This window comes from Apteryx mantelli, chromosome 1 (assembly GCF_036417845.1).
Source record: "Apteryx mantelli isolate bAptMan1 chromosome 1, bAptMan1.hap1, whole genome shotgun sequence".
Classification (NCBI taxonomy): domain Eukaryota; kingdom Metazoa; phylum Chordata; class Aves; order Apterygiformes; family Apterygidae; genus Apteryx; species Apteryx mantelli.
In genome coordinates this window covers 159,409,625-159,427,455 of record NC_089978.1, presented here as the reverse complement: position 1 = coordinate 159,427,455, position 17,831 = coordinate 159,409,625, and the positions used below count along the sequence as shown (strand labels likewise).

The 17,831-nt window shown below is 38.8% G+C and overlaps 1 protein-coding gene across 1 annotated transcript in view; it reads right to left on the bottom strand.

The window, feature by feature from the left end:
* Window positions 1-17,831, bottom strand: part of MYBPC1 (myosin binding protein C1) — a 52,167-nt gene that overhangs the window by 20,077 nt on the left and 14,259 nt on the right. Inside the window, 13 exon segments of the mRNA XM_067289869.1 lie at window positions 1,401-1,434; window positions 1,437-1,471; window positions 1,547-1,685; window positions 3,145-3,333; window positions 3,966-4,070; window positions 5,675-5,831; window positions 6,989-7,122; window positions 8,392-8,498; window positions 9,805-9,967; window positions 11,693-11,859; window positions 12,167-12,272; window positions 13,426-13,550; window positions 15,291-15,423. Coding sequence (XP_067145970.1) covers window positions 1,401-1,434; window positions 1,437-1,471; window positions 1,547-1,685; window positions 3,145-3,333; window positions 3,966-4,070; window positions 5,675-5,831; window positions 6,989-7,122; window positions 8,392-8,498; window positions 9,805-9,967; window positions 11,693-11,859; window positions 12,167-12,272; window positions 13,426-13,550; window positions 15,291-15,423 — 1,594 coding nt within the window.

The following is a 17,831-nucleotide window of genomic DNA, read 5'->3' as shown; positions in this document are numbered from 1 at the left end:
TACCATCCTACTAACTGCAAACAGCATAATATATAGTCCTCATATTGTCAGTCCCCTCTATAGCCAGTACATAGCTATACCTATGCAGTGGAAATAGGAAAATATGTCACCTACAGTTGTTGCATATTAATCTGAAACTGCATGCTTGCTCTTTCTGAGATGTTTCCGCAGCTTCCTCCCAGTATACCCTTCCTAGCATTACAGCTGTGTCTGCCTTCAGGTAATCTTCAGACCTCCGAGCTTCTTGCAGTCTATTCCTGTTTTTTACCGATATTCAGCTCAATACTACAAAATGCTGAGTGCTCCTGAGAAAAGCCAGTGGTTCTTCTTCACTCTCCCACTCGCCCAAGTGAGAACTGAGGGCACACTGCTCCTGTGGTATCTGACCACTTTTGTGAACTATTATTTTCCTGGATTGTCTGAATATGAAACACGTGACAGCATGAATCACAAGTTCTGTCCTCTACCTCTTGTCTCCAGGCTGTGGACTGCATTCATAAAAAGCTTTCATTGAAATAAATGCCCTCATGTAAAACATACCCAACCCATCACTTAGATTAACAACACTGTTAACATCAGCAGTTGACTGAGCTGAACAAAACTGTGTTCCATTCATCCAAACACACAGTGTTTCTGGAGTCCCACTGATCAGCATTTGGCCACAGTGGCTGGATATTGCATAAACCACTTCAGCCTATTTAGTACTCACCCAGGAGCTGCTAGATTTTATTTTTTGAAAACAGACTTCATTTGATGTCAAGTCAGAAGAAAATCTGTTGAGAAATACTGAAGTTCTGCTGTTTGATCACCAAAGCCTCTAGTTGTACAACATATGTTATGTTTATCTATGACTTATTATTTCACTCTCATGAGTTCAATCTCTCTCTTTTATCTTCAACTTTCTTCACTTCCGTATAGTTTTATGTCTGAGATGGATACAGTTAAAGATCCTGTATCTAACTACCCTGAAATGTTGAATAAATTCAATATCCAGACATGAGCTTTGCATGCCTAGATAATGTCTACAGCCAGCTGTTGGGGAGGCTGTCTGACCACAGTATTGTGAATTGTCATTTGAAGTAGCCAGTTAGTAATATGATAAAGTAGGCATTACCACACTAAGGACCTCCTGTGCCTAAAAAACCGCCAACCTGCACATAATTTGTATCACATTTACACTCATTTATTATTTCCCTTCTATCCATCTACCCATCTATCCATTCATTCATCCATTTACTCTCTTTACTGCACCCAACTTTTGTTTAGCTCAAAGATGAGGAAAGTGATGAACACAGTACTTGGTACATTACGACAGCTTATACGGGGATTTGGGGGGAATTCAGATCAAATGTAAGATCGATCAAACTACCATAACAGGAGGGATCTGGAGTACAAACTAAAGAGAAGCCTGAACAAAATCCTGCAGCTTGAGGATTTTGACTAGTTAATCTTTGCCGTAAAGTGAGAGCACCTGACATCCATAGAAAAAGAATGGAGAAAATCTCACCTATTTTCACTACTAGTAATATACCACAGTTACTGTCACTTACTTCCTTCAAAGCAGTACTCTATAACATAGCCGTCTAAACCTGCCGCTCCAATGTGATCCGGTGGCCTCCATTTCATTGTAACTGAGGTATCAGTTACTCCATCGACTGCCAGGAGAGTTGGTGGACTGGTAACAGCTAAAACAGGCAGGTAGTGGGAACAAGGCAGAAAACTGTATTACTACTAAAGTTTTGCATTTATGGTGTATTACTCCAGTTTAGCATCAGCAGACTGGCAGGGAGCAAGCTAAACCCTGCTTGCCTGACATTTCCATTCATCCTGTCACATCTTTCCCAACTAAGACAAAGTAGGAGAAGCAGGTACTTCATTCAGTACCTGTTCACAGCCTAACCTAGAAAGCCAGGCTTATTCTGCTGCAGACTGAGAAGGACAAAGAGCAGTGAAAGCTATAGCAGAAAAGATTTGAGTAACACATCCTACAACAGCGTATATTTTCTCACAAGAGGAGAGCACACTGCAGCGATAAAGCCTTCTCCTTGCTGCTCCTCTGCATCATGGGGGGCCTCTGAGCAAGGCAGAAACTCCTACCAGCCTACAGAAGAAGGCACCATTTCTTTACAGGGACATGTGGTTGTCACAGTAGTCTGAAAATCTGTTTCTTTATATGAAAAGCCCCTCAGATTACTCTGACATTAGGCCAATGACAATGCCCCCTAGTTGTTACAGTAATTTAAAGCACAAATAATAACAGGACATGTAGAACAGTTTGAAAAATGGCCTGGCCTTGTTTAGACTGTCTAAAAAAGGATATTGTAAAATACGTGATCCCTTTCTGAAAAAAAATAAATCAACAACCCTATTTCAGTTAATGGGGGTGGGTGATTGAAGCATAGACTGAAGTTAGGGATTATTCAAATATATCTTATCATATGCCCTATTATGTGATAGCAGGCAAATTCACTTAATTTTGACACAGTTTTCTATCTTTATAATAGATTGTATACTTGCTTTTTTGAATAGGAATGTATGGATTATTTGTGAATATGTGCACTTTTTTGCATGGCAAAGCACTATGTAACAGCAAAGCATAAGTAGTGAAATTTGAAAAAAGTCTCATTGTCATAACATGCAGCATGAAAATGATGATCTTTAGATTTCTGGACATTCTTTCTGACTATTTTTGGCCAAAAGCCAATGCCTTACTGATCTTATAGCAGGAGAAAGACACAAAAGAAGCAAGACTATAATCCATCATCTTTGTCAATTCTCTAAATTGCCACTAGTTTGACTCTGTTGACTCAGAGGGTAGATACGATTCACAAAAACCTCAGCCGACTGATTACAGTCTTTAAAATGTATTGTTCATAGTCTATCAGCCTCACCTATAGTATGTCAATGTGTTGTTTTTGTGCATCATTTTTCTGGATATGTCTGCTTGTTTCACGTTTATAAAAGACTACAAATTCTTCAGAGATAGATATATAATTTGTACAGCACCTAGTAAGGACAGGTCCAGGGTATTACAAGTGTAAGAACTAGTTATATAACTAAATGACAGCAATAATAAATCAAAGAGAATTTTCTAAATGCATGTATTCTAAATTTTCTAAATGCTCTGTATTCTTCTTTACTTACCTAAAGGAACAAAGGCCTTTGAAGGCATACTTGGTTTGGAAATTCCTATTGCATTAACAGCAAATACACGGACCTCATAAGCAACACCTTCAATCATCTTCTTTGGCTCAAAAGTTGTTTCTTTACAGAGCTCAAAATTCAGCCTCATCCACCTGGAGCTTTGTTTCTTTTTCCTTTCAATGAAATATCCTATTGACCAAAAAAAATGGTAGTATAGTAACTGGTGGCATAGGACTCAGTAATGAGGAGTCTCTTTTCTGACTGGCTAATAGCCCTTTTTCTGGATACAACTCAATAACCCCTTCTAGCCTTAGAGTGGTTTAGGGCTTATTGTTTCATTTTTCCCATTGCAAACTATTTGAAAGGCATCTGTTAGACTTTCATGGCCACATGCAATCTTTTTTCAGACCCAACTTACAACACTGCTGTGTTTAGTTCTACTGGTTTCCGGTCCACTCTGACTTTACTCTTTTTTTAGTGTATGGGAAGATATTCCTCAGCTCAGTAAATTGTTTGCAAAAACGCTGCTGACGTTCAAAATGACTGATTGAAGTCTGGTATTACAGTAATGCAGAGATTGTCTTTCAAACTCCATCCCATGGGGAGAGTGATACTGTGGCAACATACAAAATGGCAAATCTCAAAGCATCAGAGAACAAGATATCTAATAACAGATCAGAAATAACATTTTTGTAACTGACTACTCAGAGAGGAATTCTTCAGAGCCTGAGCTAAACTCTGATAGTATGGGGTCCATTATTTGGAGCTTGTTTCTTTTGTCTATGTTAGAGCATCACCTCAAAAAAAAGAAAAGCAGCTACCTAAGATAGGTGATCCACCGTCATTTGCTGGAGGTTCCCAGGTCATAACACACCAGTCTTCACCCACCTCAGTCACATTTGGTGCCTGAGGAGGATCAGGGACATCTATTGTAAACAAAGGAAATAATAGAATAAAATGAAAAAAATTAATCTTTCTTCTTTCTTTTTTTCCCTACGCTGAAATAGAAAATGCCAAACAAGAAACAAATTTGAATAATTTTTGAAGTGCAACAGGGTACATTGAAATAGAAAATGTATGAGCAGGCACAAAAGTAAGCTTGTGATGACAAGAAATGGTGAGTTTGAATGAATGGGGGCCAAGTACATAGATAAGAAAGAGTACCAGCGAAATAAAAACTCATCCCTAAAATGTAAGCTACAATATTCAGGTCAGTAGGTAAAAGACATGGCTACTGTGAACATCCTCAACCTTTTTGTACCAAATTATTCATAGGCAGGAAAGATGTTCAGAAAGCAGTTCTGAGAGGATGTGCTTTGCTCGTCCTTCCGCTGTAGCTTTATGTGAGTAACTTAGGTACAGTCTCACACAGAGCCATAGGCATTTAAGGGTTTTCTGTTGTCATATCTATCATTTTACTAATAGATATATAGTTCCCATCAAAAATCTGTGACCCTGAGACAATTGAGGCTTTCTCTGTAATGCATAAGGGGAATTACATGTCCTAGAAAGGGTCACACAAAGGCTGAAGAGGGAGCTATGTGGGCTAGCCAACAGAGAAACAAGAGCAAAACATCATAAATTCTTCTTTAAAGTTCTAAATTACTGTTTTCTGGAATAAGCACCTGAATAATGCAGAAAAGTCCTCCTTGTACACAGAACTCATTGTACCTAATTCTCTAAGATAGATGATTCCCTAGCCTCACACTGTCTCTCAGTGCATCTCAAATTCTTTGCACAGTTGCTGGTTTCAGTGGTAGGACTGCAGAGCTCTTTAGCCTGATATTTAAGGCACTTTCATGGGAGGTAGCCCTTCAGGCTGAGAAAGAAATTGAACTAAAATTTGCCCATCTAGAGTAAGTTCTTTGACCAACAAGCTACTGCACAGTGGTAATGTCAGCAGCAGCCCTCACTTTTTTTTAAAAATTAAGCAGTTGTTGCATTATTTCATATGGATACTGATTCAGCAGACATGATCTAGGAGTTCCTAATGAGGAGGGAGAGAGAGAGGGAGAGAGAGAGAGAGAGAGAGAAAGAAGATCCTTGTAGATTCTGGCAGGAGGTTAGTAGGGAAAACTGCCAAGCTCTTGAGCACAGTCAAGACACTTGAGAGACACTTGAGGACATGAGCTAATGCATGGCCCATAGCCACTTGGAGAACAGAGAACGTCAGCACCAGCCTGAGGCAATTACAGAACCCTGGCCCCTGCAGCATAAGGTGGCAGCAAGGCGCTAATTAACTCCTGATTAAATCCCATCTTACGTGTCCTTCAGTAGCTCTGGATCTTACTATCCTTGCACCTCAATTCCACATCTGAAAATGGGGAAAAACAGGGAAATGGAAGGTTTCTGAGAACCTACAACAGTTAGGTAGCTAGGGAGGACAACATCTACAGAAGAGGCCTATCAGCTGTAGGAAGAATAATTTGGCCCTAGTTTGGGGGCAGAAAAAGCAGTGTTCTTTAAGGAGCATTAATTGAAGAGTTGTGATAAAAGACATCACCTCGGTGCACTGTCCCATATGACTTACCAACCACTTTGATGTTGATTAGAGCTGTGTCCTCTCCAGCCTCATTCTTCAATGTTATTCTGAAAGGGCCTGAATCTTCCCTCTCAGCTGTATCAATGACCAGACAGCTGCTATCTGGATATGTTTCTGCCCGTATTCTTCCACTGTCTGTGATCCACTAGGAATCAAAGTAATCAGAGGGAAAAATCATCTTTTCTGATTTGGGAATCAAAATGAACAAAAATTAAAATCCAAATGCAGTACTGGACACTTCTGCAAAATGAATAAAGCAACTGTAAGACAAACTACATGAAAGCTGAGAATTTCAAGCACTTGATCATCATAAAAATGACAAAAGAACTGAGGGACAAGTAAATAACTTTAAGGTACTATAACTGTTTAGTACTCGTTTCTGCCATCATATCTGAAAGCAAGAGATGTTATGTGGCCATCTCTTGTCAGGTGAGCAAGAACATGCTTTGATCAACACTATCTGTTTTTAATTCGATGAAGAGCATATTGTTTTCTCAGCTTTCTCTGAGAGTCCTAGATTCTCCCAAGAGCCTTACAGACTGAAATGTAATTCATTTACAGACTGGAATGATTGTAAAGGTCAGTAGCTTGTCCTGACTGATTTCAAATTATGACATGTATTTTGGAGTAATTCTCCTAGAATAATTCCTAATTTGGACAAGCCCAAGGTGTTGATACTACTGTTAATATTTGAAAAATACTAGTCATAGGTTTGACTAGATAGGTGTGATGAATCCAACAGGTACAGCATGTTCCAATTTTCACATGGCATACTGAAAAGTAAGTGGGAAAAGTCTGGATTTTGGTATTATTATACAGAGATTGGTCTGTGTGATGTTTTGCATTAAGACACTAGACTATGCATGCCTGGCCTATTGTTTCATTCCAAACTTGACCTTCCATCAGAATTTATCATTCATTCTCCAAAACCAGGCCATACTATGGCTTTTTGTCAAAACCAGGCAGCCCTTCTGTGCAGTATGTACACAATAAGTAGCAATTTGGTAGATTTTCACTAGGTTTCTTCTGCATCTCATACATCTCTCTCCTTTACAATTTATTTATAGCAGACCATTTTTTCCTTCATAATTTCAACCTTTCCTCAAAAAGACCTAAAAGATAGTAAATGATACATATCAATTTTATCTTTCATTTTTGACTGAGAGGAGTTTTTGAGATAAAATGTTATCTCCTTGTTATATGCTGCCATTAAAATCAATGGCTTCACCAGGCTAACGATTATTTTTTGAAGGAAAAGGCCCCTTGTCAAACTAAAGAAACATGCATACAGTAACAATGTACCTTGTCCCCTTTACTCCACATGACTTTTGGCGTTGGCTCGCCAGTGATGGGGATCTCAAGTCGTAGTTTGCTTCCTGCCACAACTGTCACGGTGTTATCGTCCCCAAGACCATCCAGGTGTAGTCTAGGAGGATCTGAAAATGGAGGGATTATCAAATTTGTCATAGGGCGGCCACTCTGAGAGTTCAGTGACCTGGGAACAGGTCTGCGATATAGAGAAACAAGCTTTTCCAAAGTTTTGGATTTTCAGGGCATTTTTAGTCAACTGTTCTTTTGTTTGGAAGAAAATTTGTGAAGATATAAGTTTTCTGAAGAAAATAATTGTTTGATGAAAAATGAATCAGAGCACCACATAAATTTTGGGCTGGTAGGACCACAAAAGAAAAATAATCCATCTTTCTGCTCTGAGGCAGAATTATGTATATTTAGATTTCCTCTAAGTGGCTTCCAATGGAGGGATTTTGCGATACCTGGAGGTATCACATTCCAGCCATCACTGTTCATACAGTTTAAAAGTTTTTTTAATCCAAATCTTTTCTCTGAAAACTAAATGATCACTTCTTGTACTCCATGGATATGGAGAACAACTGATGACTATCCTCTTACAATTTTTTTCACGTTGGAAGATTATGTCTGTGAGCTTATTCCTCTAGTACGCTCCAATACTCCAGTTCCCCCTCCTCCATTCTCCCCCACCCTAGCCAATCTTATTTCTAACATGGGTATCCCACTTCTTTCAGCTTCAGTTACAGACCATATTTCCTAACCCTTAGGTCATCTATATTGCTCTTCTTTAGACTTCAAAGTCTTAAAATTTAGTGGCTGCTTTTAAAGGTTGAGTTTAGCCAATGAGGTATTGTTGTGTGAAAAAGTCAATGCCTTGTTTTATTTTTGTTTGAATGATTGGGCTCATTAACAAACCTTCTCTTTTGCTGATTGAATAAAAGTTGGTCAGAAACATTTAACCATCTATATATTGTCTAATGTATTTGGGGCGTAAGACAATATGTAGTTACTTGACTACTCCTTTGCCAAATTAAGTTCTTTTTTTGGAAATGTCAGCAAGCCAGCTCTTCAAAGAACACAACACTATTTCTAAAGACAGGAGAGCAACAGATGTTTTATGCAAGCTCTTAATATTGGTTTATGTTTAGGAATTCATCCTTGAGAAGCCTTCCCTGGGGGGTTTAGGAACAAGCTTGCAAACTGTGACCAGATCCTAAACTCAAGCAAAGCACTCTCCAACCAGCTTACTTGCACTTTGCAAAGGAGCAGATCTGTTCTATGTGACAGGTACCCATTCCGAGGAAACAGACGGATTGAAATCAAAGACATTTCACACTGTTTCTACTTTCCACAGGTCAGAGAAAGAAAATGTTACAACTTGCTGTATGTGTACTTACCTACAACGTGTACTTTGCATGGAATATTAATATTATAGGCATCTGGTACAAACATATATTCACCCTCATCATCAACAGCAGAGCTTGCTATAATAAATCTGTGGATTCTGTGAAAAATTGAGAAGGAAATCTATGTCAATTATCCTCTGAAGACTGCTTGAGGCTGTAAGGAAAAATCTGTGAAGATAAACGTTCACCAGATTTGTGCAAGTGTGTAAGATTACTGATTAAAAAAACCCAAAACACCCTTTTGCTGGCTGCTTAGTGGTATTTTAGGTGATTAAATACTTTGAGGTTTGTACCTCACATTATTGAGAAGACTGTCAAATAACGTAACCCATTTTAATACACCAAATGGAAAAACTACAGGATTATGGAAAAATACAGGATTGTAATCTCTTTGATACATGAATTCTGTGCTACTGCCATTAGATAGTGATTAGGTTGTCCATGAAGAAATCTTTAGGTGATCCCATTGTGAGAATGGTCTAATTTTTGTCAGTCCTTTTCTGCTGACTGCATCTTCATGATAGGATCCAATATACTGGTTGTTTGCCAGAATAAAGAAAGGGGTGAGTAAAGCATATGATGTTCTTACTACCTGACTGAATCTTCAGGAATGCAATGATATTTTTGCTCACCTACCAACTGCTCTGGCTAAGCTTCGTTCAAGGCAGGACTCACCCCTTTCTGCTCTCCTCCCCTCACATCATCCTATGGGTCTGCAAGGGTTGTGGAGAGCTGCTTTGCCTTGTGTTAATGCAAGGGGTCACTGTACAGCTGGCACTTGTGCCCAGAGTGCCCAATTGCTGGGACTTAGGAAGTATTATAGGGTCAATGTGATCACTTCATAGCCTGTTCAGGAGCATCTTCACAAGTGCAGCTCCCAGCTTTATGAACTGTCAGTGCCATGCTGAAGTGCAGGGGTTGTACTTAAAGATAGGACCTTTTATTTATTTATTTTAAAAACTGACAAACCTTCCATGGAAAAGGACAGATTATAAGTGCAAAGTGACCTGATAACCACCACATACTTTGCATGGGTAGAGATATGAATTCTGAGTTGACATGAACAAAACCAGACATTTTTAAGCTATATATTTTTAGTATTGTCTAACAATCATTTTGACCTTGCTACCTAATGTTCCATGCTAACAGCAACAGCAATGTCAAGAAAAGTAAATATCTGGGATGTAGATGAATCGAGAAATTTGATTGTTATCCCCTACAGCCAAAAGACACAAGCTGAAAGGGTGCAAGGAGATGTGGCCTTTTTGATAATAAAGATAAAAATGTTTGAAGGACAGAGACCGAGTGTGAGAACTGAATAAAATTCAGTGAAATAACCCACACATTGACACATCTTTACAATGTCACTTCATTACAAGTTAAGTCAATACTGAACGTGCTTACCTTCCTTTGTGATAAAGCTTTACACGGTCACCAGCTTCAACCAGTTGCCCATTTTTGTACCACTTCCCTTGCACATTCTCAGATATCTCACACTTCAGGTGGATCTCCTGTCCAAGCCTCACAGTTTGGTCTTCTAGTGCAAGTGATATCTTCAGTGGTCTCACTTAGGAAAACAGAAGCATAAATATTAATGCTAATATGAAACAATAGTTTATGTTTCTATCCCAGAGCTGCTACTAGCAATCACAGTAATCTGCAAATCATAAAAATGCCTCCAACTTATATATTAATAAATAAAACTCCCGAATCCAAATACCAGTAATATGTACATGTAAGTTAACCTCTTTTTATGTTGAATTTCCCTGTAGCCTGCTGCCAAAATACCCATGCCCTGACTGAGGAATCCCTATGGATATAGCCAGTGGAAAAACTAAGTCCAGAAGCATATCTGAATTCTATTCCCTCTCTTGCATTTAGGTGCTTGAGGTAGGGTGTCTCTATTCCCACAGAATCCAGTGAAAGAAAGATCTGTGTCCCAGGACCAATGAGCTTGAAGTGATTCTCACCCACCTTTCCTGTCATCTAACAGTGGTATAACCGTTCACATAGTTCTCCAAACTAATAGGAGATGATGACTTGACTTACCAAAATAGATCATCAGAAAAATAGACTGCAATTCTGATCCTTTTTTGCCAGTCTCATAGCAAAGGTTGACTGAGCAGTAAAATTACTTCACAGACTAGTTTTCACATTTGCTAAAATGCCGTAACTCATCCTATGAATACCCAAGGATATTACTCGCTTTTGTAAAAATTAAGTTTAAGAACTGGGGCACTTTACTTTCTGGAAGATCAGATGCTCTAGACCAGAGACCAGGCTAAATGCATGGTACCATGTGTATGCAGTAAATACCCCTGACTGTGATCTCAGGAAGGAAACAAAGAATGATGGGAAAGGCTGCATTTTAAAGAAAGCTAGTGGAAAATCCTCAGAGGATGCTTCATGAACCTACCATTGTGGCAGGAAAGATGACAGAGTCCAGTAGCCATGGACAATCATTTCCAACTTGATAACAGAATGAATTCATTGGGCTTAGCGTGCCATTTTGTATAAAATGTCAAAAGTGTTAGAAATATTAAAAAATGAGTGTATGTGTATATACGATGTATGATAAGTTTATGACGCAGACACAAATTTACCACAACTACATATGATCTCAGAAGCTGTCTGACTCATCTACACAGGCAAGGCCAATTCTAGTAATATACATACATGTACTTGCAAAATGAACATGGGAATTTTACAACACATTCCAGTCTGCCTAAATGTGAAGTGGCAAGAGATTATAAGGATGCAAACACTTTGCTAAAAAACACAGGCATTTTAAAGAGATATTGTACAAACAGTACTGAGGGTGCTACATAGTCATATTTTTGTGCCTATGGGTTCAGGTGAGGTGGAACTGGTGCCTGTTAACACTACTTGGAGCCTAACTGTAGAATGGCTTTTATTTCCAAAAACATTTTTTTTTCTGATTTTGGCTAAAAAGCCTTGGTTTTTGCTTTCCTGTGAAAAAATAAACGTGTTCAAGAAGACCAGATACTTCCATTGGAAAGTTCACTTTGTTAACTCATCATAACTTTGGATGGATAACTTTGTTTTCCATCTTAACAGAGTGACAGAGAGTTTTCAACAAGGACTAGGTCATTGTCTATTAATGCAAACAGTGTCTAACGGAAAGTCATTGATCCTGGAGGTCTGCAACAAAGAAATCAATATGGGAGATAAGTCTCCCTTTAACCCTCAAGAAAAGGCAAGCCAACTAGGTATTTCTGCAGACTAGTAGATTATGACATACAAATTCAAGAAGAAGAGGTATTATACGTACAATCAACAGAAAGCTTAGCCTCTGATTGGCCTCCAGTTGTCATTACTGAGTAAGTTGCACTGTCATTTTTTGCAGCTTCCTCTATGATCAAAGTGTGTTTTTTACCCTCAACCTTGATTCGATATCGAGATTTAGGTTCATTGGTGAGTTCCACACCATTCTTAAACCTAACAGAAAACACAGACTGATTATTCTTTCAGTAAAAATCCTGGGTGAATAAGACTTCCATGAACTGGAGCTTCCAGAGAAGATTTTATTAAGACTTAAGGCAAAATAAAAGGTTAAATGAACCAAACTATGAATATATAAGCATATTTTTGTTGTTGCTGCATTTTTAAATACTGTTTTTCTGAGATTTTCTGAACAAATTTCATGTTTACCAATATAGAAAAAGATGTCCACATTTTTCCTGCAGTTAAGCTATTTTGGGTTTTACTCTCAAAGAAAACAATATCTATTCAAAACGTAGCTTACCATTTCACATTTGCATCGTCCTCAGACACTTCACAGCTCAGTTCTACTCGTTCACCAACATAGGTATTGGTATCCTCCAGGCCTTTGGTCACCAAAATTGGAGGATCTTTGGCAAGAGAAAATTACAGATTTACAGTTTGAGAGAAAAAGCTAAGTGAAAGAGATTTTCAAAAGCATTCTATAGAAGTTGACACTACTTTAAAATTCTAATGTCAGTCTCGGTGCAGTTTTTCCTACCTGAAATCAGAGAGGAGGCTGCCCATTAAGGGGCCAGTACGAAATGGGAATTAAAAAATAACAATTTGTTCAAATAAATACCTGTCTTGTGTCCCTTTTTATTGACAGTTTGTCCAGGTAGGTCGGTATGAGAAGCTGAGATCCCCCTCTTGCCTCCCACAGATCCCTCTCAGAGTATGGCATTTTCATGAGGTCCTGCAACCCACTATGCACAATAATATGACATACCACTGTGCCTTTATTGGCTTAACCCATTCCTGTTGTCAAAATTCAAGTTTATTTAATAGTAAGAGATCATACAACTCTTATACTACTATTTTCATAGGTGCAGTTGGATCCATCATTTTAAATAGCTTTCTGAAATATATCTGATGTCTTTTTCTTTCACTGTAAGTTTTGTTTTCCTGAACACAGGGTTTCCCCAATCATTTTCTAAAGGACCTCTAATGAAAAGGTCCCTTCAAACTCAGTTTGTTGTGAATGTGAGTGACACTATTAATGTTATCAATAAGTCTGTCAGCACTGTGGGAGCAAACAGGGTAAAGAACTGGCCACCCATCCATGGCTTTTGATAGAGTCTTTCCTTAAATTTGGACAGATGGAGCTAAAAGTAACAGCTGGAAAGACTGGTCTGAGAGTACTTGAAACAGATCAGTTGGATCAAGAGTATCAGTGTTATCAGGTATCCAATGTGCTGTTAGGGAAAGCCAACACTGTGATGAGTGAGTCTCCAAAATGACTTTGAAACTATGAAGGGATCCACAGTCCAACTAGATCCTAATGCACAGTATGAAATCAACCATATCCCCATTTCAGAATTATCACTAAATTGCTAAATCTGGGCCAAGGAAAAAATAGTCAGGAATCACAGAAATACATGCAGAGTGCTCCTAAGTGCTCTTAATACAAATACAAATATATACTGAGCCAGACCCTCCCTGTTAATTTCTGTTACAGTCAATGAAACCACATGAATTTACACTAGGTGACACTACAAAATAAGAGCAAGCAGATGTAATTACCTCTCACAAACAGTTCTGTGGAGCATTTCTCATCACCAGCTGTTACGTAATAGCGAGCATCATCTGTCATTGTACAGTTATTGATGAATAAAATTCGCTGGTTACCTTTGTGCTCAAAAATGTATCTGTTTGAACAAGAATAGAGCAAACATACATTAGCAAAACTGTTGGACATCTTACTTTTGTTTTATCTAGAAGATGCTTTAGGGATTATTACTAGTGAAAATCTTGGTGTGTACATAGAATTAGAAAAGTTGTCCTGGGAAGCAATTTCCAGGATTCAACAGAAAGGATAAGAAATATTATAGACCTTGTAGCAAAAAAAAAAGCTATAGGGTACGGTGTCAACTAGCACGTTCTGGCTTGTTCAAAAATCTCAGGCTGGATGATATGAAAAAATAAAAAAATTAATATGCTCTGAAGGATGGCAGAATAAAATGGTGTCTGAAACTCTAGGTGAGCAAAGATGAAAATAACCAGTAACAGGAGACCATCTTCATTCCAACACTCTTAGCATTTTTATAAAGTACAATAATAGCCAAGGTTAAGAAGTTACTGTTATTGGTAGGCCAGATGGCACAAGAGATCAGTAATGGGATATGGGGTTTCGGTAACAGGATATGGAGCCCTTCACCTTTATGTCACCAGTTTAGATCTGCTCCAGGTTTGTAATGACCAAAGCTCATTAGCCTCTGACAGCTGCTTCAGCAGCCTGAAAGAAATGCACTGGGGCATTCAATCCAGGTCCTTCTACTAGAGAGGTATCCACATATCTGCCTGTGAAACAGTTCTGAACTGCTCGTGACAGATAAAGGGGCTAAAGAAAAGATACCCTCTTTATTACATATTTTCTGTCAGTCACAAATACTACTCCAAATCCTTCCCATTGAGTTATGCAGCAACAGAATAAAGGGAATTTGCTATTCTATGTAACAGGGCTTTTGCTAACAGTTATTTTTTCATAGGGTCAGAAAGAGAAAGGTGCTATGATTTTGTGCTGTTGAGCAACATTTGAGGAACAGGAAAGCTATGACTAGCTGTACATTATCAGTCGTAGCTGTGTCTGACCACAGAGTGGAATTTGCTGAATCAGGACATGAAAGCTGGTCCCTGCATAAAGGACAGGGCTCAAGTTCCAGCATTGCTCTACCTGTACTGGAGTGTCTGCACCTGAAAAGCCACTTACTTCTTCTAGCTACAAGCCAGAGTGTAGGCCAACATGCAGGTGGTACTGTGCAGGAAGATGAAGAAGTCTGGGTGTATGTAAGCTAGACCTGTCATGCATGACCAAAGTCGTGCATGACCAGAGCTAATGCAGGTCACTGAGTTCAGCGTGAGTGTTAACTGGTTAGCGGAAGGTGAGACAAACCTTGCTCCCCTTTCCTCCCTAATACTGGTCACCTAACTCACAGGCAGTGCTCCTCAGAGATGATTTTACGGGTGGTTTATGAGTCAGGTTGGCAAGTGTGTGAGGATAAACATCTCTCCTCTTAGCACACAATTACTATAGAAAGATTCTGACCTTCTGACATAAGACTGAGAACAAGAGATTTATTTATGTACAATGCTTCCCAGTTTTTAAAAAAACTGAGAGGCAAAGCATGGCTCCATGTCTTGTTGGGGATGTTTAATTTTCATCTCTTGAGGCAAAGGAGACAATCTACATTAACACAGCGTACAGGGACTTTTCTATGAAGTTATAGATCATGAGCAATATGACATCATTTGCATACTGTTTCAGTATAATCAAATATCAGAAATAAAATTGATGCAAATCTGGGCAAAGAGATAGACCTGTTCAACACAATTGCTAAGGAAGGACATACGTACATGTTTTATTACTTACATTCAGTAGAACCACTTACTTTGCACTTGGTCGTATTTCTTGGCCATTTTTATACCACTTGAGTTCCACTGTTGGATCTGCCAGTTCCACCATAAACCTTACTTTACCTCCTTTATCCACCTGATATGCAGGATCAAGACCTTTGGCAAAAGCTGTTGCAGAAGTAAGTGTTATTATAAAAGAAGATGAGAAAAAAATGATAATATGAATGCTGAAAGGACATTGCATATAAATCTCATCAAAGCTGACAGAATATACATACATTATTCATCACTCTACATTCTTAGACTCGTCCAAATGAATCAGTTTATGTCCCAGAAACAGTCTTAGCCAAAGTGCGGAGCTATGCTGATCTGATTATCCTGACCAAGCTCAAGCTTATATCTCTTTATGACTTTGCAGTATGAATGTATTCTGGACAGTATTGGGTAGACATACCTTTAAGAGCTTGCTGAGAAGCACTAAGTCAGAATTAAACTGTATACAGTTGGTGCTATGGAATCATTTACAATGAATCTGTTATGAAGGAGTTCTCTATTAGTACTGCTGTGTAAGTTAACTGGGAATTTTAAGCTAAAACTCCTGTTGACTTTCCCACTATCAGAATAAACATACTGGTGTGGCTAAAAGCCAAGTTATCTTTCCTGATTCTTTCTGTTGGTTGCAAGGTGCAAATTACAATTCCACTTATAATAAATGTTACAGCTGTAAAATATTTGCAAAAATATTTGAAACCGGGCAAAAGTTGTCAGTGAATGACTCCTAACAGGGCTTTTCAAAAAGAGTCTGAGGTGCCAAAGTACGCCACTGGGCAGGGTAAGGCAGGTGCAACTAATATTTCAAAAGATGTTAACACTGACTTTTTAGTTATTGCCAGCCACAACAGTCGGACCCAAAGGAACAGATATCCAGTGGCTCAAAAATAAATAGTGCTGCAAGAAAATTTTCCACAGCTAAGTAAGCAGACTCTGATAAGGTTTACATCATGCACATATCTGATTGCAAGGGACTCGATGTATTGACGCAGCAGGAGTAGAGCTACTGAATTAGAGCAGGATTTATTATGTATCTGGCTGCAGCGTAACAGATTTCAATTGATAATAAAAGGTGGTGTGAGGGAAAAACACCCTACTCCCAGCCAGTCAGTACAATGGACATTTCCCCCACCATCTAAAGACTCTCCTGTAGGGAATACCCTGTCTACTGAAAAATCCTGATATGATTGGCAGCTCTGTCCCACTCAACGGGGAGCTGTGGTGAGGGACCAGACAGAACAGTCCCAGGGGCTGAGGGCTACTCCTTTCCCAAGATCCAAGCACATCCATATGATGCATCTGTGTAGGGTGCAGTTTTTCCATGCAATTCCTGCACCAGTTTCCACCACTCCTCCTGCACCAGCCTCGCGGGGGATGGTGAGGAGTTTCCCCATCTTCCACCCCTCAGGGAGCTCCCCTGAACAGAGAAACCTCCACAGTGGCTCAGCCAAAGCCCATCAACTCCAACAGTGGCCAGAATCAGATATAATGGCAAATGCAAAAAGATGCCCATCAAAATTAACGTGTAGTATCACACCTCTGGTGATGGAGGAGGAGAGAATGTATATCAGGCAGCTGGATTACTACAGGCTATTTTATGCTAACTTTTGTACATGTTGAGAGAACCTGTGTTCTTATTTTCTAGATGAACTCAGTGTCTCTTTCAAGCAGACTGTGTCTCAACAACAGCTTTTGGATAAGAAATCTCTAAGTTAATTAAATGTTTAAAAAGATACAAAGATATTTCCATTTTATAATTTTAAATTAGTTATTTTTATTTTATTCTGGATGTTTCCTTATTCTCCTTTGAGGAGGGGGAAAACAGAAACAGCAGACTGACCTTTTCTATATCATGAGTTTGTACACTAGAATGTTAGAAAACAAATTATTTTAAAAGCAAGGAAAAAATTATGGCTCTTTGAAAGTCCAGCTGGCTATAAATCAGTTCAAATTGCCTAAGAAGACTGAAGTAAGTACAACAGTTTTTTTTTACTTTTAAGAATGTAAGTCAAACTGAAATACACATATCTATACGCCAAGATACTGATCCAGAATATCTGATCTGGCCTCATCAAATTCAGTGCAGAACCAAAAACACTGAGCAAAAATAGTTTTGCACTGTCTTTATATTCACCACTTTTTAACACAAGCCCAAATGTTGGCCCAGTCCCTGGCAGAAGTCAGAGTAGCTTGAAGACTGTTATAAATTCACCCATTTGCCATTGGTCCCCATGACTGATTTAAGGGGTAAGAACCAGCACGGCATAAAGAAGTTTTGGCCATGCTTCCTTTCCTTCGGGAAGATTCCTGCATTTCATGCAGGGTGGGGGTTTCACCTACACGAGAGGGAATCCTCCAGGAAACTGGCGGAGCAGCAGATGTGTACTGCATCCCATTCTGAAATGCTCTCCAGGAACAAGCAAAGGCCAGAATATTATTATGGGCAGTGTGCTGTATTTATATGTATATGTGTGTGTATACATATTACACAATATATACATATATTTTATATATACATATATATT